Source organism: Scyliorhinus torazame, chromosome 10 (genome assembly GCF_047496885.1).
Source record: "Scyliorhinus torazame isolate Kashiwa2021f chromosome 10, sScyTor2.1, whole genome shotgun sequence".
NCBI classification, from domain to species: Eukaryota; Metazoa; Chordata; class Chondrichthyes; order Carcharhiniformes; family Scyliorhinidae; genus Scyliorhinus; species Scyliorhinus torazame.
The window spans coordinates 187,882,487-187,905,984 of NC_092716.1; the positions used below are offsets into that span (position 1 = coordinate 187,882,487).

Below are 23,498 nucleotides of genomic sequence, written 5' to 3' on the forward strand. Positions count from 1 at the left end.
GATCACCAATTGCAATAAAATTGAGCGGTTAAAGGAATTCAAGATCATAAGGTGTTTCGATAGAACAAATATGAGGAAGCTATTCCCTCTGGCAAGTGGGTCACTCACCAGAGGTTATAGATTTAAAATATTTGGTAAAGGAACTCGATGGGAAATGATGAGAATTACTTTTCACAAAGAGGTGTGTTAAGATCTGGAAGGGACAATCTGGAAGAACAGTGGAATCAGATTACACAGATTTCAAAAGACTTGCATTTAATGGGAAAATAAAACTTTCGGACTACGGGAAAGGGCAGGGGAGTGGGACTAATTGCCATGGCTGTTTCTCTGCTGTACTCTCTAAGTATGAGTCTATGAGTCTCGGATTTGCAAACACAGATTTTGTTGTGAATTCAATGAGCAGTCCTGTTAAAAGCCATTTTATCTACTTCATAATGGAAGCTTTGCTGCATTAGATACTAATCAATGCCCCGGGCTCCTCTTAATTGTATCCAGTTACATGATCAACTGAATTAGTTTGACAATATACAATCAATAATTTTTTTTAAATTTGCCTCCTTGTTTGACCAGTTCATAAATCTTCAAATATTTCCGGAATGTGGCTGGTGATTATTAATGGGTCTCCCAGAGCAGGAACTGAGTGCCATTCAGTGCAATCAGGAGAGAGAGAGAGAGGGGAGAGCGAGAGAGAGGAGAGAGAGAGAGAAGGAAAGAGAGAGGGAGATAAAGATACACCTCTTGCATTGCCGTTATAAAGAGGGCTGGTGCTGTACTTGTATTGAGTGGGTTCCTGAGTCACTCCAGGTAAGATCTTTCCTTGTGCAGTCTCAGTCCTGAATATTTCCGTCAACTGTCCAAGATGTGAACACCTTAAAATTAAATAACTTTCTGTAGCAGACCCCCTTAAAACAATCTGATCAAACCCGGGAGCTGTCTGGCTTATTCGGTGACTGAGGGAAGGTGTGACTCAGTCAAGAAGGAGGGGAGAGTGAGGTTTCGCTGCTGGTTGCCAGGGATTACTATTGCCCGACTGAAGTGGTAAGTTTAACCTTCAAAAGAACAAATGCCAGCTCTTCAATGTTGCCGGGCCATCAGCGATTCTATTGGGAGTGACACTGGTGGAATGAATGCGGAATTGGGTGGTTGGAGTTGGAATTCTTTCTGCCATTTCCAGTTCAAACAGATCGAGCCTATGCGAGCTGGTAGGAATATGACTGAAGAGTTGGGATTGCTGCTGGGGCGGTGTCAGTGAGTTTCCAGTGGCTGGGTGATTATAATCTTACTTATGGTATTGTGGCGAGTGTGAGGCTGGAAACTGGACACCCGCTGCCTGCTGGAGTCAGTAACGCAGTCCGGCCTTTTACCCACCTCAGCAACCCGGGGGGCGGGTGGGACGAGGGGGGATCCCTGACATTCGTCCAAGAAGAGGGGCTGAGCAGACAAATATCTTGACGGCGTAGAGGCCCCACAAACGAAGGTTGCGTTTCATCAGAGGGAAGAGGGACGCAGAGAAAGAAAACAAGCCAAGTATTTACATTCTGGGCATTATGTTAAAGAGAAAGCAACATCAAATGCTTTCACATTTAAGAAAATATTTAAGAGGAGGGACTCAGCCTTGTATTACTGAAATGCCCATATGTTTGTGACTTACTGCAGACTAATTTATTTGTTTCTAAAGAATTTAGTAACTCAAAGTGTTCCTTTTAATGCTAGTGTCCTCATTCATTTATATGGACCAGCCATATTTAATTTTTAAAAAATAATAATCTTTATTGTCACAAGTAGGCTTACATTAACACTGCAATGAAGTTACTGTGAAAATCCCCTAGTCACCACATTCCGGCACCTTTTCGGGTACACTGAGGGAGAATTCAGAATGCCCAAATTACCTCACAGCACGTCTTTCGGGACTTGTGGGAGGAAACCGGAGCACCCGGAGGAAACCCCATTCAGACACAGGGAGAAGGTGCAGACTCCGCACAGACAGTGACCCAAGTTGGGATCGAACCTGGGACCCTGGCGCTGTGAAGCAACAGAGCTAACCACTCAAATAAATACTGTGGCTACAGGAACAGGTCAAAGAACAGCCTTGAATTCCTGAAGTGATTAATACACCTCCTGACCCCCCAAAGTCTGTCCACCATCTATATGGCACAAGTCAGGAATGTGATGGGACACTCTTCACTTGCCTGGATGAGTGCAGGTCCAACACACACTAGAAACTCAACACCATCCAGGACTTAGCAGCCCGCGTGATTGGCAACCCTTCCACCACCTTCAACATTTATTCTCTCCACCACGGACAGACGCAGAGTGGCAGCAGTGTGTACAATGTATATGATGCACTGTGGCAACTTTCCAAGGCTCCTTAGGCAGCACCTTCAATACCCAGGACCACTACTGTCTCGAAGGACATGGGTAGTGATCCTGGAAGACGCCACCACCTGGAAATTCCCCTCCAATCCACACACCATCCTGACTTGGAAATATATTGCAGCTCCTTCACTGGAGCTCACTCCCTAACAGCACCGTGGGTGTACCTACATACACCACACGGATTGAAGAAAGCGGCTCAACACCACCTTCTCAAGGTCCCTGGATATGAAATTGAATGGAATTCCCTCTCCCTGCGAGCCGGCTGCTATTTGCTGCTGATCCGTTCGGCTCCAGCCTGTGGCGGTGCCTCAGCTTCTTAAAATAGCGCAAGCCCCCGGAATAAAACCCGGAGCGGCGGGTCATTGCAAAGCATCGCCAGCTGGGACACACCGGGACCCGGAGAGGGACCGAGAATGGCCGGGACTCCGATCATAGGTAAAGGGGCAGGGGAGAGAGTGAGAGGCGGGAGGGAACAGAGAGACCTTTCCTCTTTCACAAGCCTCGCCTCCCTGGCTGAGCAATATTGGGACCGTGTCCCTGGGAGGTTTGACAGTGAGCAGGAGCGGGCTGCGGTTCTGTTTCAATTCTGGGCAGTGTCTCCCGGCCTGACTGAAGTCTTCTCTGTTAGTGTCTGTATTCGGGGGCCCGCAGTTTCTGCATTAGGATGTTTTTTGTTGTGGAGACGAGGAATGAGTTGGGTATGAATCTTTCAAAGATTTGCATTAATAAAAGCCCCCCACAAATCTGGAAGTATCTGTCCCACTATCAGGGTCAGTGTAAATATTTTTGAAGTGGTTGCAATGTAGGAAAAACTATCCCCGAACAATCGTGTCAAAACAGGTCAGGGACTAAAGAGTTAAAGACAGGGACAACATCTTATCCTTTTGGGCTCAATTCTTGAGATTAGTTCACCTGCAGTGCCCGGAGCCAGGTTATATTGCAGGCAGTCAGCAGCTCTGGATTCATCGCAGTTTCAAAGTTACAGGAGGTTCTGATCGAGTAAGTAAGGAGAAACTGTGTCCTCTAGGGGCGGGGCGTCAGGATGCAGAGGACGCAGGTTTAAGATGACTGGCAAAAAAAAACAGGGAGGAGTTGTGTTGATCTTGCACATCCTGTCTGAAAGGGCACTGGAAGCAGAGTCAACACCAAATTTCAAAGAATCGTCACAGTGCAGAGCGAGGCCATTTGGCCCATCGAATCTGCACCATCCCTTCGAAAGAACACCCTACTGATACGCACCAATGAACACACAACGAGTGGTTAACGTAACTGAGGCTTTAATACACTAATCAGAAACCTCCTGGCCTCTGATCCCGAACAGGATCAGAGGCGGAGACCAGCCACCTTCATACATGAGCCCGAGGGGAGGAGCCACAGGCGGAGCCAGCAGGGACAAGCCCAGGCATGTTACAATACAGTGGTTTACCACATTCATGCCCTGTTTAAAAAAAAGCATGGCGGGGGTGAAGTGGGCTAAAAGATCAAATCTGTTGGGGGCCTTGACCTTCTGCCGTGATCGCCTCAGTCCCGGCTGTGGTGTGGGCACCGGTGTAGAGACCTGCGTGTCCGGGAGCGTGTTGTCCTCTTCTTCACCCAGTTGTGGAGTCGGTGGAGGGGGGGGCCGTGTATGGGCGAGGGTGGTGGTGATGGTCGCCGGTGAGCCTGCGGGTGCCAGTTCTTGAGGTAGGTGGGTAGAGGTGGGGGAAGACGGTGTAGGGTCGGGGGTGGTGGTGATGGTCGCTGGGGAACCTGCAGGTGCCAAATCCCGGAGGGAGACTGTGTCCTGTCGCCCGTCATGGTGTGCCACGTAGGCATATTGGGGGTTTGCATGGAGGAGCATGACCTTCACGACGAGGGGATCTGATTTATGGCTCCTTGCATGCTTCCGGAGGAGGACGGGCCCTGGGACTGTCAGCCAGGACGGGAGTGAGACCCCGGAAGTGGACTTCCTGGGGAAGGCACACATACGCTCGTGAGGAGTCTCGTTGGTGGCAGTACACAGGAGCGACCGGATGGAGTGGAGCGCACAGGAGAGGAACCCCTGCCAGAGGGAGACTGAGAGACTTCTAGACCGTAGGGCCAGGAAGACGGCCTTCCGGACCATTGCGTTCTCCCTCTCCACCTGTCCGTTGCCCTGGGGGTTGTAGCTGGTCGTCCTGCTGGAGGCGATGCCCTTGCTGAGTAGGAACTGATGCAACTCGTCGCTCATGAAGCAGGAACCCCGATCGCTATGGATGTAGGTGGGGAACCCGAACAGGGTGAAAAGACTGTGCAGGGCCTTGATGACGGTGGCAGAGGTCATGTCAGGGCATGAGATGGCAAAGGGGAATCTTGAGTACTCGTCAACAATGTTGAGGAAGGCTTCCGGGTGCGGCTATGCTGAGCAAAGTCGCACGTTCGGCAGCTCCCACACGAAACGGACTTTTGGGCTCTTTTGAGGGGCCCCAACAGCAATTGTTCAGCGGTTCCCAGCGTGGGAAGGTGACAGTACAGTTCCCCTGGCACGGTATGGATTGGACCAGGAGTGGAACGGTCAAGAAAGTGATTTTAGTGCAGCGAAAAGTGCGAGGGAGGAGAAGCAAGATGGCGGCAGGTGGAGACCAAGTAGCGTGGGCGTTATGGTCGCAGGAGCAGCAGGAGTTCCTCAAACGCTGCTTTGAGGAGCTGAGGACAGAACTGCTAGTGCCGATGGAGGTGTCAATCGACAAGCTGGTGGAGACCCAGAAGGCCCAAGGGGCGGCGATCCGGGAGGTGCGGTAAAAAGCCTCGGAGAACGAGGATGAGATCCTGGGCCTGGCGGTGAAGGTGGAGGCGCACGAGGCGCTGCACAAGAAGTGGCAAGAAAAATTTGATGACATGGAGAATCGGTCGAGGAGGAAGAATCTCCGGATTCTGGGTCTCCCAGAGGGAGTGGAGGGGTCTGATGCCGGGGCATATGTGGTCACGATGCTCGACGTGCTGATGGGCGCGGGAGCTCTCCCGAGGCCCCTGGAGCTGCACGGGGCTCATCGAGACCTGGCGAAGAGGCCCAAGGCCAACGAGCCGCCAAGGGCGGTAATGGTGCGGTTCCACCGCTTTGTGGACAGGGAGTGTGTCCTGAGATGGGCCAAAAAAGAACGGAGCAGCAGGTGGGAGAACACAGAGATCCGAATATACCAGGACTGGAGGGCCGGCTTCAACCGGGCTAAGGCGATTCTACGTCGGGAGGGGGTGAAGTTCGGGATGCTGCAGCCAGCGCGATTGTGGGTCAGATCAACGCCACTACTTCGAGACGCCAGAGGAGGTGTGGACCTTTATCCAAACTGAAAAGTTGAACTCGAACTGAGGGTTTGATGGGAGGTGGTGCCTAGGGGGGTTACTGTGTTTTGGTGGATGTTCTGTTTTCTTTGGTGTTGGGTGGGGTTGGGCGAAATGGTTCGATGTGGGGGCTGTGTGATGTGGACATCGGTGTTGGAAGGACAGTGCCCCGCGGAGGGGGGGGTTTGGAGGCCTGGGGATGGGGAGTTGAGACAAGGCCGCAAAAAGGGAGCTGCGCCAGTGGGGGCGGGGCCGGCTTGGATGGAAGGGGTGGGGGCCGTGGGGAAGGGCGGTGCTGGAGAGGAGCGCACACTGTTTGCCAGAGGGAGGTGGAGGGATTCTCACACTGGGGGGTCGATGGAGTGGCGGGAAAGGCCGGGGTCAGCAGGAGTCAGCTCTGACTTACGGGAGTGCCATGGGGGGAGCAAAACGGCTAGAGGAGGATCTAGTTGGGGCGGGGCGGTGGGGGGGGAACTGGGTTGCTGCTGCATTGGCCAAAGGGGAGCTGCAGCGAGGAGAGGGAGTCGGGGCGGGGGTCCGCCGCCTGGGGGAATGGAGGGTGCAGGAGGCGTGGGCATGTGGCTGGCCTAGAAAGGGAGATGGCTAGTCGGCAAGTGGGGGGGGGGGGGGGGGCGCCTCCTGATCCGGCTGATAACTTGGAATGTGAGAGACCAGAATGGGCCGGTCAAGAGGGCCCGGGTGTTCGCGCACGTGAAGGGACTGAAGGCAGATGTGGTTATGCTCCAGGAGACGCATTTGAAGGTGGCAGATCAGGTTAGGCTGAGAAAGGGGTGGGTAGGGCAGGTCTTTCACTCGGGGTTGGACGCGAAGAATAGAGGGGTGGCGGTTATGGTGGGGAAGCGGGTGTCGTTTGAGCCGCTGAACTTTGTGGCAGATAATGGAGGTCGATACGTGATGGTGAGCGGTAGGTTGCAGGGGGTGCAGGTGGTACTGGTGAACGTATATGCCCTGAATTGGGGTGATGCCGGATTTATGAAGTGCATGTTGGGTCGGGTTTCGGATTTGGAGGTAGGAAGCTTGATAATGGGGGGGACTTCAACACGGTGCTGGACCCAGCACTGGACCGTTCTAGGTCCAGGACGGGTAAGAGGCCGGCTGCGGCCAAGGTGCTGAGGGGGTTTATGGACCAGATGGGGGGAGTGGAACCATGGAAGTTTGCCAGGCCGGTGGCCAGGGAGTTTTCCTTTTTTTCCCATGTCCATAAAGCCTATTCCCGGATAAAGTTTTTCATCGTGAGTAGGGCGCCATTCCCGAGAGTGGAGGGAACGGAATATTCGGCCATAGCCATCTCGGACCACGCCCCGCATTGGGTGGAGCTGGAGTTGGGGGAGGAGAGGGACCAGTGCCCGCTGTGGTGCCTCGATGTGGGATTGTTGGCGGATGAGGGGGTGTGCGGGCGGATGAGGCGGTGTGCGGGCGGGTGCGGGGGTGTATCGAAAGATACTTAGAGGCCAATGACAATGGGGAGGTGCAGGTGGGGTAGTCTGGGAGGCGTTGAAGGCGGTGGTCAGGGGAGAGCTAATCTCCAATAGGGCTCATAGGGAGAAGGGAGAGAGGAGAGAGAGGGAGAGACCGGTGGGGGGTATATTAAGGGTGGACAGGAGCTATGCAGAGGCTATGCAGAGGCCCCCGAGGAGGGACTACTTAGGGAGCGACGGAGCCTCCAGACGGAATTCGACTTGCTGACTACCAGGAAGGCAGAGGTGCAGAGGAGGAAAGCGCAGGGTGCGGCGTATGAGTGTGGGGAGAAGGCGAGTCGGATGCTGGCACATCAGCTTCGGAAGATGGAGGCAGCAAGGGAGATTGGTGGAGTTAGGGATAGAGGGGGGAATACGGTGCGGAGTGCGGTGGGAATAAACGAGGCATTCAGGGACTTCTATGAGGAGCTGTATAGGTCTGAGCCCCCGACGGGGAGGGGGGATGCGCCAATTTCTAGATCGGCTGAGGTTCCCGAGGGTGGAGGAGGAGCAGGTGGTTGGGCTGGGGGCACCAATTGGGCTGGAGGAGCTGGTTAAGGGACTAGGGAGCATGCAGGCAGGGAAGGCCCCGGGGCCGGATGGGTTCCCGGTAGAATTTTATAGGAAGTACGTGGACCTGTGGGCCCGCTGCTAGTGAGGACTTTCAATAAGGCGAGTGAGGGGGGGACCTTGCCCCCGACAATGTCAGAGGGCGCTGATCTCTTTGATCTTGAAGCGGGACAAGGACCCATTACAGTGTGGATCGTACAGGCCGATCTCGCTCCTCAATGTCGATGCAAAGTTGCTGGCGAAGGTTCTGGCCACGAGAATTGAGGACTGTGTCCCGGGGGTGATTCATGAGGACCAGATGGGATTTGTGAAGGATAGGCAGCTGAACACCAATGTGCGGAGGCTCCTAAATGTAATTATTATGCCTTCGGTGGAGGGGGAAGCGGAGGTAGCGGCGGCTATGGACGCGGAGAAGGCCTTCGATAGCGTAGAGTGGGAGCATCTTAGGGAGGTGCTGCGGAGGTTTGGGTTCGGGGAGGGGTTCATCAGTTGTGTTAGGCTACCATATAAAGCCCCGGTGGCGAGCGGCTAAGAACCGGCGGAGGTCGGAGTACTTTCGGCTATACCGGGGGACGAGGCAGGGGTGTACCCTGTCCCCCTTGTTGTTTGCATTAGCAATTGAGTCGCTGACCATGGCATTGAGGGAGTCCAGGAACTAGAGGGGATTGGATCGGGGGGGAGAGGAACACCGGTTGTCGTTGTATGCCGATGACCTGTTATTGTATGTTGCGGACCCAGTGGAGGGGATGGTGGAGGTCATGTGGATCCTTAGGGAGTTTGGGGACTTTTCGGGGTATAAACTTAACGTGGCTAAGAGTGAGCTCTTTGTGGTGCACCCAGAAGACCAGGGAAGGGGGATAGATGAGCTTCCGCTGAAGAGGGCGGAAAGGAGCTTTCGGTACTTGGGGATCCAGGTAGCTAGGAGTTGGGGGCCCTGCACAAACTCAATTTGACACGGTTGGTGGAGCAGATGGAGGAGGATTTTAAAAGATGGGATATGCTGCCACTCTCACTGGCGGGTAGGGTGCAATCGGTTAAAATGACGGTCCTCCCGAGGTTTCTCTGTGTGTTCCAGTGCCTTCCCATTCTGATCCCTAAGGCCTTTTTTAAACAGGTAAGCAGGAGCATCATGGGATTCGTGTGGGTGAATAAGACCCCAAGGGTAAAAAGGGTTTTCCTGGAGCGTAGCAGAGACAGAGGAGGGCTGGCGTTGCCGAATCTATGTGGCTACTACTGGGTGGCCAATGTGTCGATGATCCGTAAGTGGGTAATGGAAGGTGAGGGGGGTCAACGTGGAAGAGGCTAGAGATGGCGTCCTGTGTGAGTACGAGTCTGAGGGCGCTGGTGACGGCACCGTTGCCGCTCCCGCCGACAAGGTGCACCATGAGTCCGGTGGTGGCGGCGACTCTGAAGATTTGGGGGCAGTGGAGGTGTATTTGGGGTGAGATGGGGGCCTCGGTTTGGTCCCCGATTCGAGAGAACCATCGGTTCGTCCCGGGGAGGATGGATGGGGGGTTTCTGAGCTGGCACCAGGCAGGGATTAAAAGAATGGGGGACCTGTTCATTGATGGGACGTTTGCAAGGCTAGGGACGCTGGAGAAGAAATTTGGGCTACCCCCGGGAAACGCTTTTAGGTATATGCAGGTGAGGGTGTTTGTGAAATGGCAGGTGAGGGAATTCCCGCTGCTTCCAGCATGCAGGATTCAGGACAGGGTGATCTCGGGGGTATGGGTTGGAGAAGGCAAGGTCTCGGCGATTTACCAGGAGCTGCAAGAAGAGGAGGAGACCTCGGTGGAGGAGTTAAAGGGCAAATGGGAGGAGGAGCTCGGGGAGGAGATAGATGAGGGTCTGTGGGCTGATGCCCTGAGTAGGGTTAATTCTTCCTCCTCTTGCACCAGGCTCAGCCTGATACAGTTTAAAGTTGTTTACAGAGCGCATATGACAGGGGCGAGGTTGAGTAGGTTCTTTGGGGTGGAGGACAGATGTGTGAGGTGCTCGGAGAGCCCAGCAAATCACGCCCATATGTTCTGGACGTGCCCAGCGCTGGATGGGTTTTGGAGGGGCTTTGCGAGGACTATGTCCAAGGTGGTGAATGTCCGGGTCAAGCCGAGCTGGGGGGTAGCATTATTTGGGGTATCGGATGAGCCGGGAGTGCAGGACGCGAAAGAGGCCGGTATTCTGGCCTTTGTGTCCCTGGTAGCCCGGCGGAGGATTTTGCTACTATGGAAGGATGCGAAGCCCCCCAGTGTGGAAGCCTGGATAAATGACATGGCAGGGGACATCAAGCTGGAGAGGATAAAGTTTGCCTTGCGAGGGTCTGTGCAGGGGTTCTTCAGGCGGTGGCAACCGTTCCTAGACTTTCTCGCGGAGCGTTAGGAGGAGGTCAGCAGCAGCAGCAACCCAGGGGCGGGGGGCGGGGGGGGGGGGGAGGGGGTTCTTCTGGGGTGGTGTTTGGGTTAGGGTGGGGTGTTTCCCTATTTGTGTTTTTATTGTTGTATGGGGGTTATTGTAGTTTGGGGAAATTCTCTGTATAATTCTTACGGGTGGTGTTCTTAAGTTCTTGTTTCTTTTTTCTGTAGCGGGGGGTTTGTTGAAAATCTGTTGAAAATCTGAATAAAGATATTTTTTAAAAAAAACAATGTTGAGGAAGTACACGTTACGGTCAGTGGAGGGGAGGGGCCCTTTGAAGTCGATGCTGAGGCGCTCAAAGGGGCGAGAGGCCTTTACCAGGTGCACTCTGTCTGGCCGATAGAGTGTCTGGCAGTCCCTGGTCACGGTCCTGACCTCCTCGATGGAGGTTGCGAGCCTTGATAAAGTGAAAAAAACGGTGACCCCCGGGTGACAGAGATCATTGTGGAGGGCCCGGAGTCGGTCTACTTGTGCGCTGGCACATGTACCGCGGGATAGGGCATCTGGGGGGGTCATTGAGCTTCCCAGGTCGATACAAGATATCGTAGTTATAGGTGGAGAGCTTGATCTTCCACCTCAGAATCTTGTCATTCTTGATCTTGCCCCGCTGTGTGTTATTGAACATGAAGGCAACCGACCATTGGTCAGTGAGGAGAGTGAATCACCTGCCGGCCAGGTAATGCCTCCAATGTCGCACAGCTTCTACGATGGCTTGGGCTTCCTTTTCGACGGAGGAGTGTTGAATTTCAGAGGCATGGAGGGTACGGGAGAAGAAAGCCACGGGCCTGCCCGCCTGGTTGAGGGTAGCGGCCAGCGCAAAGTCTGACGCATCGCTCTCCACCTGGAACGGGATGGACTTGTCCACAGCGTGCATCGCGGCTTTGGAAATATCTGCCTTGACGCGGTTGTAGGCCAGGCGGGCCTCAGCCGTCAGGGGAAAAACGGTGGATTTAATGAGCGGACCGGCCTTGTCCGCATAATTGGGGACCCACTGGGCATAATAGGAGAAGAACTCCAGGCATCTCTTCAGGGCCTTGGGGTAGCGGGGAAGGGGGAGTTCCAGGAGGGGGCGCATGCGGTCGTGGTCGGGCCCTAGGACTCTGATTTCCACAACGTAGCCAAGGATGGCTAGGCGGGTTCTGCGGAAAACGCATTTTTCCTTATTGTAAGTGAGGTTCTGGAGTTTGGCGGTGTGGAAGAAGTGCTGGAGGTTCTCGTCATGGTCCTGCTGGTCATGGCCGCAGACGGTGACATTATCTAAGTACGGGAACGTGGCCCGCAGCCTTTACTGGTCAACCATTCGCCATTGGAAGACCGAGACCCCATTGGTGACGCTGAAGGGGACCCTGAGGAAGTGGTAGAGGCAGCCATCTGCCTCGAAGGCAGTGTATTGGCGGTCCTCTGGGCTGATTGGGAGCTGGTGGTACGCGGACCTCAAGTCAACTGTGGAGAAGACTCGATACTGCACAATCTGATTGACCATGTCAGATATGCGGGGGAGGGGGTACGCATCAAGCTGCGTATACCGGTTGATGGTCTGCTATAATCGATGACCATCCGGTGCTTCTCCCCAGTCTTGACGACCACCACTTGGGCTCTCCAGGGGCTGTTACTAGCCTCAATGACCCCCTCTCGTAGGAGTCGCTAGACCTCCGACCTGATAAAGGTACAATCCCGGGCACTGTATCACCTGCTCCTAGTAGCGACGGGCTTACAGTCCGGGGTGAGGTTAGCGAAGAGCAAGGCGACCTTAAGGGCCGCAAGGCTACAGGCGGTGAGGCGGGGCTGGGGTCTGCCAAACTTTAAAGTAAGGCTTTGGAGGTATGTGGTAGTCACCACTGTTATATTATATTGTATATACTGCACTGCATACAAGGGTATTACGGTAAGGCCCCTGTACTACAGGTACAGGGGTAGAACCCTGCCTGCTGGCTCCGCCCAGTAGGCAGAGTATAAATGTGTGTGCTCTCCGAGCTGCAGCCATTTCGGCAGCAGCTGTAGGAGGCCACACATCTCTGCGTAATAAAGCCTCGATATTACTCTCGACTCTCGTCTCGTTGTAATTGATAGCGCATCAATTTAATACACAGAGATTTTACAAAGATGGACCTCCGCATCAAGCCGGATCGCCTGCAGCTGCATCCTCAAGCAGACAACGCCAAAAAGGACTTTGAACATTGGCTAGCTTGCTTTGAAGCAAACATCAGATCTGCGACAGACCCAATCCCAGATGCACAGAAGCTCCAGATTCTGTACACGCGGCTGAGCACCGATGTCTTTCTCCTCATCCAGGACGCGCCGACCTACGCAGAGGCCATGGCGCTACTGAAGGAGAACTACGCTCAGCAGACCAACAAGATCTATGCCAGGCACCAACTTCCCGGTCAGTCTGTGGAAGGTTTCTGGCGTGCCCTGCTCGCCCTGGTGAGAGACTGTGATTGCCAGGCCGTTTCGGCCGCTGAACATTCTAATCTGCTAATGAGAGACGCGTTCATTACGGGCATAGGGTCGGCCTACATCCGCCAGCACCTCTTAGAAGGGGCTACGCTTGACCTCGCGGCGACCAAGAAACTCGCGCTTTCACTCACAGTCGCCTCACGCAACGTACAGGCGTATGCCCCCGACCACACGGCCCACCCCTCCTGGGCATTGTGGACCCTGCCAGCGGCCACCCCATCATGGACTCCATCAGCGACCGCCCCCAGCCAATGCCACGCCTGCGCCGCGTGGCAGACAACCAACCCCGGGGGACCCAAGTGCTACTTCTGCGGACAGACAAAACACTCCCGGCAGCGCTGCCCGGCGTGGAGCGCGCTCTGCAAGGCCTACGGTAAGAAAGGACATTTCACTGCAGTTTGCCAGGCCCGCTCAATCGCCGCTATTATCCCTGCAACCCCGCGTGTGGCCAGTGGGCGCCGCCATCTTCCTCGCCTCAGACCATGTGCGGCCCGTGGGCGCCACCACCTTGCTTGCCTCACAACCAAAGGGCGGAGCCATCTTGCCTGCCCCAGGACACGTGCGGCCTGAGGGCGCCGCCATCTTGCCTGCCTCAGGACACGTGCAGCTCGTGGGTGCCGCCATCTCCCCCACCTCAGGACCCCTGCCCGTCGGGCACCTCATCGGGCCGCTCATCGCCTGCAACCGCCGACGACCAGCCGCGTCTCGCCTCCGTCACGGCCGCACAACCTCGCGACCGCGTCGACAAAGGTGAAGGTCGACGGGCCTGAGATATCCAGTCTTCTGGACTCCGGGAGCACTGAGAGCTTCATCCACACCGATACGGTAAGGCGCTGCTCCCTCGCAGTACACCCCATTAACCAAAGAATCTCCCAGGCCTACGGATCCCACTCCGTGGCGATCCGGGGGTACTGCATCGCCACCCTCACCATCCAGGGCATAGAGTTCAACGGCTTCCGGCTCTACGTCCTCCCCAACCTCTGCGCTGCCTTGCTACTCGGCCTGGACTTCCAGTGCAACCTCCAGAGCCTATCCCTGAAATTTGGCGGGCCCCTAACACCCCTTACTGTACGCGGCCTCACGACCCTTAAGGTCGACCTGCCTTCTCTGTTTGCAAACCTCACCCCGGATTGCAAACCCGTCGCCACCAGGAGCAGCCGGTACAGCGCCCAGAACAGGACCTTCATCAGGTCTGAGGCTGCTGCGGGAAGGTATCATCGAGGCCAGCAACATCCCCTGGGGAGCCCAAGTGATAGTGTTGAAAACGGGGGAGAATAACAGGACGGTCGTTGACTACAGTCAGACCATCAATCGGTACACGCAGCTCGACGCGTTCCCCCTCCCATTGATATGGTCAATCAGATTGCACAGTACCGGGTCTTCTCGACAGTGGACCTGAAATCTGCCTACCACCAGCTCCCCATTCGCAAGGCGGACCGCCCGTACACCGCGTTTGAAGCAGACGGCCGCTTTTACCACTTCCTTAGGGTTCCCTTCGGCGTCACTAACGGGGTCTCGGTCTTCCAACGGGAGATGGACCGAATGGTTGACCGGTACGGACTGCGGGCCACTTTCCCGTACCTGGATAATGTCACCATCTGCGGCCACGACCAGCAGGACCACGACGGTAACCTTTCCAAATTTCTCCACACCGCCCAACTCCTCAACCTAACCTCCAACAAGGAGAAGTGCGTGTTCAGCATGAACCGATTAGCCATCCTCGGCTATGTGGTCCAGAACGGAGTTCTAGGGCCCGACCCCGATCGCATGCGCCCCCTCATGGAACTCCCTCTTCCCCACTGCCCCAAGGGCCTCAAATGATGCCTGGGGTTCTTTTTGTACTACGCCCAGTGGGTCCATAATTATGAGGGCAAGGCTCGCCCACTCATCCACTCCACCGGTTTCCCACTGACGGCCAAGGCTCACCAGGCCTTCAACCGCCAAGGCCGCGATGCACGTGGTCGACGAGCGCTCCCCTTCCAAGTCGAGAGCGATGCATCAGACGTCGCTCTGGCCGCCACCCTCAACCAGGCAGGCAGGCCCGTGGCATTCTTTTCCCGCACCCTCCATGCCTCTGAAATTTAGTACACCTCCATCGAAAAGGAGGCCCAAGCTATCGTTGAAGCTGTGCGGCACTGGAGGCATTACCTGGCCAGCAGGAGATTCACTCTCCTCACAGACCAACGGTCGGTTGTCTTCATGTTTAACAACACACAGCAGGGTAAGATCAAAAATGATAAGATCTTGCGGTGGAGGATCGAGCTCTCCACCTTTAATTACGAGATTTTGTATCGACCCGGTAAGCTCAACGAGCCCCCCGGTGCCCTGTCCCGAGCTACATGTACCAGTACACAAGTGGACCGACTCCGGACCCTGCACGACGATCTCTGTCACCCAAGGGTCACCCGCTTTTATCACTTCATTAAGGCCCGCAATCTGCCCTCCTCCATCGAGGAAGTCAGGGCTGTCACCAGAGACTGCCAGGTCTGCGCAGAGTGTAAACTGCACTTCTACCAGCCAGACCGTGCGCGCCTGGTGAAGGTATCCTGCCCCTTTGAACACCTCAGCGTGGACTTCAAAGGGCCCCACCCCTCCACCGACTGCAACACGTATTTTCTCAATGTGGTCGACGAATATTCCAGATTCCCCTTCGCCATCCCATGCCCTGATATGACGACTGCCACCGTCATCAAAGCCCTCAACCCCATCTTCGCTCTGTTCGGTTTCCCCGCCTACGTCCACAGCGACCGGGGAGCCTCATTTATGAGCGATGAGCTGCGCCAGTACCTGCTCAACAGGGGCATTGCCTCGAGCAGGACGACCAGCTCCAACCCCCGGGGAAACGGGCAGGTGGAGCGGGAGAATGGGACGGTCTGGAAGGCCGTCCAGCTGGCCCTACGGTCCAGAAATGTTCCAGCCTCCCGCTGGCAGGAGGTCCTCCCCGACACACTTCACTCCATTCGGTCGCTCCTGTGCACGGCGACTAACGAACCCCCCATGAACATCTCTTTGCCTTCTCCAGGAGGTCCACCTCCGGGGTTTCGCTCCCAACGTGGCTGGCAGCTCCAGGACCCGTTCTCCTCGGCAAGCACATGTGGCTCTACAAGACGGACCCGTTGGTTGAGAGGGTACAGCTACTCCACGCTAACCCGCAGTACGCCTACGTAGCGTACCCCGACGGCCGCCAAGACACAGTCTCCCTCAGGGACCTGGCACCAGCTGGGTCCCCACACCACCCCCTCTGTCCCGGCGCCACCCTCCCTTCCCCCAGCGCACCCCACCACAGCCCCCACTCCAGGACAATCCATCCTTCCCTTGGTCCCACCCGGGGATGAAGAGGACGTCGACACGCTCCCGGAGTCACCGTTGACTGAGCCGACGCCTGACTCGCCACCAGCACTACAGCACTCTCACCGACGGAGCAAGGCGCCCAATCATCTAAATTTGTAACCTTCTCTGAAATTTTAATGACAACCTGTATGTAAATAGTTTTCCAACCCCCCGAACTGCAGCCATTTCGTCAGCAGCTGTAGGAGGCCACACATCTCTGTGTAATAAAGCCTCGATTACTCTCTACTCTCGTCTCGTCGTAATTGATAGTGCATCAAGGCGGCACTGGAAGTCGAGCCCCAGTAACAGGGCAGCGCAGAGATGGGGAAGGACGTAGAGTTTGAAGTTAGTGTGCTCTACGCCTTGTACAGTAAGGGCCGCGACACAGTACCCCCGGATTTCTACTGCATGTGATCTGGAAGCCAGGGAGATTTTCTGGCTCGCGGGTAAGATTGGGAGGGAGCAGCGCCTTACCGTATCTAGGGGTATGAAGCTGTCTGTGCTCCCGGAGTCGAGAAGGCAGGCCGTCTCGTGCCCATTGATCCGGACAGTCATCGTCGATTTTGTGAGGTGATGAGGCCGGGACTGGTCGAGTGTGATGGAGGCGAGCTTCGGAAGGTGATGGGTAGGCCGGTCGGAGGTAGCGGCGGCCAGCGTACGATCGGTTGAGCAGGGCTCCCAGGAGGCTGCGGAGTGGTCCCAAGGTGGCGGCCCCCGTAGGTCGCACGTGGTGGCCAAAATCGAAGATGGCGGCGAAGATGGCGGCACCCACGGGTCGCACATGGCGGGTGGCGCGGCAGCTGGGGGCGGCCCTAATAGGTAGCAGGCAGCACTGTTGGGCCTAGGAGTTTTAGGGAGAGATCGGGCCTGGCAGGCTTTCGCAAAGTGGCCCTTCCTCCCACATCCGTTGCAAGTCGCGTTCCGTGCAGGGCAGCATTGTTGGGGGTGATTACCCTGGCCGCAAAAGTAGCACTTGGGGCTTCCGGCGTTGGCGGGTTGCTGCACGGCACAGGCTTGCGTTGCACCCGGGTCGGATGATGGCGGCGCTCACGAGGTCCACAAGGGTGCCGCGCGGTCCGAGGTGAAGGCCTCCAGTTCTGGCAGGCCACCTCCAGCGAGTTTGAGAGCTGCACTGTCTCTGGGAGGCTGAGTGTACCCCCTTCTAGCAATCGCTGGCGGATGTAGCTCGATTTCATGCCTGCGACGTAAGCGTCCCTGATCAAGAGCTCCGCGTGTTGGGTAGCCGATACCGCCTGGCAGTCACAGCTCCGGCAGAGTACCCGCAAGGCACGCAGGAATTCTGCTAGTGATTTCCCAGGGCGTTGTCGTCTCGAGGCAAGAAGGTGCCTAGCATACACCTCGTTCACAGACTTAACATAGTGTCCCTTCAGCAGCATTATCGCCTCCGTGTACGAGGGGGTGTCCCTGATGTGAAGAAAGACTTGCGGGCTCACCAGTGCGTGGAGGATCTGCTTCTTTTGGAGGTCGGTGAAGTGTTCGGTGAAGGATCCGAGGTACGCTTCGAAGCAGCTTAGCCAGTGCTCGAAAGTTGCAGCGGCCTCGGCTGCCTGTGGGTCCAGCTCCAGGCGATCAAGCTTGAGTGATGAATTCATATTAGATGTTTAGTGTATTAAATTGGTATGCCATCAATGAACACACGACGAGTGGTGAACGTAACTGAGGCTTTAATACACTATACAGAAAGCTTCCTGGCCTCTGATCCCAAACTGGATCAGAGGCGGAGACCAGCCACCTTTATACATGAGCCCGAGGGGAGGAGCCGTAGGCAGAGCCAGCAGGGACAAGCCCAGGCATGTAACAATACAATACAATACAATACAGTGGTTTACCACACCTACCTAGGCCAAATCCCCCGCCATATCCCCGTAACCCTATCTAACCTTTGGACACTAGGGGTCAATTTAGCATGACCAATCCACCTAACCTGCACATCTTTGGACTGTGGGAGGAAACGGGAGCACCCGGAGGAAACCCACGCAGACACGGGGAAGAACGTGCAAGCTCCACGCGGTCACCCGATGTCAGGATCGAACCGGGATCCCTGGAGTTGTGAGGCAGTAGTGCTAACCACTGTGCCACTTGGTATTGGATAAATACTTGAAAAGGAATGATTTGTAGGTTATGAGGAAAGAACGGCGGAGTGGGAGTGGAGAGGGTGGCATGGTGGCACAGTAGTTAGCACTGCTGCCTCACAGAGCCAGGGACCCGGGTTCAATTCTGACCTTAGGTGACTGGCTGTGAGGATTTTGCACCTTCTCCCTGTGTCTGTGTGGGTTTCCTCCCTTTTGTGAGGGCCACGAAGAATCCAGCACGAGTTTTAAGGATACAAAGTAATAACATTTATTTACAATAACATATATATAACAGCAGCAGCAACGTCCCTTGCTGCACACTCCTTCCTGCTGTTTCCAAACTGGCCAGCTTTATTTATACTTGGAGTTTACTAATGGTTTCTCCGCCCCCCTCATTGGGGAAGCTCATACTCCCACTGGATTGTGGGATTGTCATTAGTCCCCAGCCAATGGTAAGCAGGCAGGTTATAACATCCCTCCCCCCCAAAGTCCAAGGAATCCACCGAAGACCCTGGCGAAGGAGGGCGTCGGACTCATTTTGCCGCAGGCCGGACACCATTTGCACGCGGCGCTGGATCAGGCGGCATGTAACGAGATGGACACCGGCGCTTCCGTGATGAACGGCGCAACGGTTGTACATCCACGGCCCGTTGACCCGACGATTCCCCCTCTGGTGCATCCTGTGTCTCCATCTCGGAGTCAGAGTCTGCTGCCTCCGTCATGTCAGCGTCTCTATCTCCATTCCGTTCTGTAACGACCTGCGCAGGCTTCGAGTGAGGCACCAGTGGAAGATTGTGAGGACTACCTTCCCTTGTCTCTGGTCTCTGCGGCTGTAGAAATGAGCTCCGGGGGCGGGGAATCTTTTGAGGGGATAGTCTTCTGGACCGAACGTGGTCTACATGTTTGCGCTGGAGACGACCCTGGGCTTGCACCTGGTAAGATATTGGGCCCGTTTGGCGAAAGATTACACCAGGAACCCACTGGGCACCACCAGCAAAATTCCGAACGAACACTGGGTCACCAGGCGCAAACTGCCGAATCGGCCGATGCCGAGAAAATCCCTGTCCCTGCCGTTCTTGTGTGCGGCGTACTTTTGCGCCAATGTCCGGGAAAACCATACTAAGGCGGGTGCGAAGTCTCCGGCCCATTAGGAGTTCTGCGGGAGCTACCCCAGTCACCGCATGGGGTGTGGTCCTATACGTAAACAAAAAGCGAGCCAGTCTCGTGCCCATTGATCCGGAAGACTGCTTCTTTAGGCCTCTTTTGAATGTCCGCGCTCTGCCAACCCATTTGAAGCCGGGTGGTAAGGGGCAGTGCGGATATGGCATATGCCGTTCATCTTTGTGAAGCTCGCAAACTCCTCACTCGTGAATGGAGTGCCGTTATCCGTGACCAGCACCTCGGGGAGGCCATGCGTACTAAACGACAAACGCATCTTTTCAATTGTTGCGCAGGACATTGTCCCCTGCACCTTATGCACCTCTAGCCATTTAGACTGGGCGTCAATTAATAGAAGGAACGAGTTGGAGCTGTTGAGCTGCCAAACCATGCGGGCCAAGTGGAGAAAGAAACGGATGCGCAGATTGAAGCGTAAGCGAAGGAAGATGAGGGCAAGATCCAAGTGATGCCCCCGTAACTAAAGAACGGCAAAACCTGTGACTGGTGGCTGTGTTTAAGCTTCACCTTCATCAGTAATCAATGAAAGATTTTCAAGCTTCCATGTTTCAAGGAATACCCGTTTGTTTCATCAGTTACTGAACTCTGTTTTGGAATGTGCTTTTATATGGTTTTTGATGTTATTAAATAAAATTAACATTGTTTTGGAAAAAAAAATAGAAGGAACATGGATCCTTGAAAAGGGGCTGTGAAATCTGCATGCAAGCGCGCCCAAGGCCGCCCTGGCCATTCCCAGTGATGTAGGGGTGCGGCCGGCGTAAGCTTCTGATGCTCCTGGCAAATGGAGCAGTTTTGGGCCACCTTCTCAATGTCCGTGTCGAGGCCTGGCCACCAAACATAACTCCGGGCCAACATTTTCATTTTGGTCATGCCCGGATGCCCATTGTGCAAGTCTGTTAGTATCAGCTCCTGGCCTTTTTCCGGGACAATCACACGCGTCCCCCACAACAGGATGCCGTCTTCCACGCTGAATTCTGACAGCTTGGAGGAAAATGCCCACAACTCGCCTGGGAGCTGTCTATGCTGCCCACCATACAGGTCTATGTGCCGAACCTTTGACAGGACTGGCTCCGTCTGGGTCCACTCACGGATCTGTGATGCCGTGACAGACAAGATGTCCATCAAATTTAGGGTTGCAACCACCTCACCAGTCGTGGGGGTCAACATGGGGCCAGTCGATAAAGGCAATCGGCTCAGTGCGTCGGCATTTGCTATCTGCGTACCTAGTTTGTGCTCCAGAGAATACTCGTATGCAGCAAGCAACAAAGCCCAGCGCTGGATCCGTGCGGAAGTAATGGGCGGTATTGGCTTATCCTCTCTGAAAAGTCCCAGCAGAGGCTTACGATCAGTCACGATAGTGAAATGGCGGCCATACACGTACTGGTGAAAGCGTTTCACCGCAAAAACCACTGCCAGGCCCTCCTTCTCGATCTGCACGTACTTTTTCTCCGCTGTAGTCAATGTGCAGGAGGCGAAAGCTATCAGTCGCTTGGCCCCGTTCTCCATCTTGTGGGACAGGACGGCCCCAATACCATACGGGGATGCATCACATGTGACGAGCAAAGGCTTTCCAGGATCATAGTGGGTTAGTAACCCAGACGACGACAATTGTTGCTTTACCCGCCGGAAAGCGGTTTCTTGCGGCTGACCCCAAACCCCGGTGTGATTTTTCTTTAGCAGAAGGTGCAAAGGGGCCAGCGTAGTTGCCAGATTGGGGAGGAACTTCCCGTAATAGTTTACGAGACCGAGAAAAGAACGAAGATGCGAAGTGTCAGTCGGGGCGGGGGCCTGTTGAATTGCACGCACCTTCTCTGCGACGGGGTGCAAACCTTCGCGGTCCACCCGATAACCTAGGTAGACTACTTCTTTTCCTGAAATACGCACTTTGTGCGACGTAAATTGACTCCAGCCTCCGAAAAGCGTCTAAGGACAGCCTCCAGATTTTCCAAATGTTCCTTCTCCGACGTCCCTGTAATCAAAACGTCATCTAAGTAGACAGCAACACGTGGTAAACCTCTCAAAATGCCCTCCATGACACGTTGAAAAATAGTGCAGGCAGAGGATACTCCAAAGGGCAACCGTGTATATTCATACAGGCCCCGGTGTGTATTAATCGTTACATATGGTCGGAAGGCAGGGTCCAGCTCCAGCTGCAGGTAGGCGTGACTCATATCTAATTTTGTGAACGAGAGTCCACCTGCAAGCTTCGCGTAGAGATCCTCTATGCGAGGCATTGGATATCGGTCGAGTCGGGAAGCCGTATTCACTGTAAGTTTATAGTCGCCACACAAGCGAACGGTGGCATCTGGCTTCATTACAGGTACAATTGGTGCTGCCCAGTCAGCAAAACGGACGGGCCTGATAATATCCAAACTCTCCAAACGAGTGAGCTCCCCTTCTACCTTCTCGAGCAAGGCATAAGGCACTGGGCGCGCCCGGAAATAGCTCCTGGTTCGACTTGGATACGGGCTACGGCCCCTTTTATTTTCCCCAAACCAGGCTGGAATACATCTGGGTATCGTCCTAGCACCTCAGTCAACCCTTCAGAAACTGTTTGGAGGATGTGCTGCCATTGCAACCGCAAATGGCGCAACCAGTCCCGACCCAACAGGCTGGGCCCATGGCCGCGCACCACGATAAGTGGGAAACGCCCTCCTGGCGTCCATAAACAACAGGGGTAATTGTAGTTCCTGCAATGTCCAGTGGTTCCCTCGTGTAGGTGGTCAACCTGGCCTGTGAGTCGGTTAATGTAAGGGTCTGTATGCCCTGCTTGATGCGGTCGAATGTCCTCTGGGCGATCACGGAGACCGCTGCGCCAGTGTCCAACTCCATCTCAAGCGGGTGGCCATTGACCCGTACTGTCACAATGGGGGCCACACGGGGAGCTGCCACACAATGAAGCTGCAGGCAGTCGTCCTCCGTCTCCACGTCTTCAGGAGTAGTCGCCGCAGGTTCATCCACATGGAAGGTACGGCCCCTGGGCTGGTCCCAGTTACGGCCCCTGGGCTGGTCCCAGTTTCGGTCGGAACAACGGCGCCTCTGGTGCCCCCTGGACCGCCGTCCGCGACGGGGTCGGCGCCTACAAGTCTGACACGGACATGGCTCCTCATCCATTGGTTCTGGAGAAGGTTCCCTTCGGGGAGGAATGTCCGACGGCCACTGGCATCGGTCCGGACGTTGCCTCGCCCAAGGTACCGCAGGAGTGCGGGGGGACGTTTTCGGACGGAAGGGGTTGTGCCCCAAGGCATGCACTTCCATTCCCTGTAGCTCCTGTACTCCTCGCTCTGCGCTCTCGCGGGACAATACTATTTGAATGGCCTGTTGAAAAGTCAATGTTGGCTCAGCTAACAACTTTCTCTGGGTGGCCGCATTGTTAATACCGCAAACCAAACGGTCGCGTAACATTTCTGACAAGGTCTCACCATAGCCACAGTACTCCGCAATCCTACGTAGCCTGGATAGAAAATCGGCAAGGGATTCTCCAGGGGTCCTCTCAGCGGTATTAAACCGGTAACGCTGGACTATCGTGGACGGGGTTGGGTTAAAATGTTGCCCCACTATATTTACAAGTTCATCAAACGTTTTGGTGTCCGGCGCAGCTGGGTACGTAAGGCTCCTATTTACCCCAAATGTATGCGGGCCGCAGGCGGTGAGCAATATGACCACCTGGCACTCGTTTTCGGTGATATTGTTTGCCCGGAAATAGTAACGCAACTGTTGTGTGTACTGGTTCCAGCTTTCCAGCGCAGCATCAAAAACATCCAAACGTCCGTACAGAGGCATGGTATAATAGAAAACAACTTCCAACCTGTATCCAACAAAAATCCAGGGAGGTGGCTTCAGCAGTGTAGACAGCTATTCACTTTAACCCTCGTCGCCAGTTTTGTGAGGGCCATGAAGAATCCAGCACGAGTTTTAAGGATACAAAGTAATAACATTTATTTACAATAACATATATATATATAACAGCAGCAGCAACTTCCCTTGCTGCACACTCCTTCCTGCTGTTTCCAAACTGGCCAGCTTTATTTATACTTGGAGTTTACTAATGGTTTCTCCGCCCCCCCCCCCCCCCCCCCCCCACCCTCATTGGGGAAGCTCATACTCCCACAGGATTGTGGGATTGTCATTAGTCCCCAGCCAGTGGTAAGCAGGCAGGTTATAACACTCCGGGTGCTCCTGTTTCCTCCCACAGTCCAAAGGTGTGCAGGTTAGGTGGATTGGCCATGATAAATTGCCCCTAAAGTGGGGTTATTGGGTTGGAGATTGAGGTGCGGACGCCTCTTCAAAGGGCCTGTGCAGTAGGGTGCCT

General features: G+C 54.9%; 1 protein-coding gene across 3 annotated transcripts in view; it reads left to right on the forward strand.

The window, feature by feature from the left end:
• Positions 1-697: 697 nt before the first annotated feature.
• Positions 698-23,498, forward strand: part of LOC140384441 (AMP deaminase 3-like) — a 224,337-nt gene continuing 201,536 nt past the window's right edge. The window contains exon 1 of one of the 3 annotated variants that reach the window (XM_072466149.1): positions 698-804. Coding sequence is in view for 1 of the 3 variants with exons in the window: in XM_072466147.1 (XP_072322248.1) it covers positions 2,790-2,811 (22 nt within the window). In the remaining 2 variants the exon portion in view is untranslated. Of the gene's footprint in view, positions 805-879; positions 1,039-2,556; positions 2,812-23,498 lie in introns of those variants that run through there. The other 2 variants (XM_072466148.1, XM_072466147.1) reach the window with 2 other exon arrangements.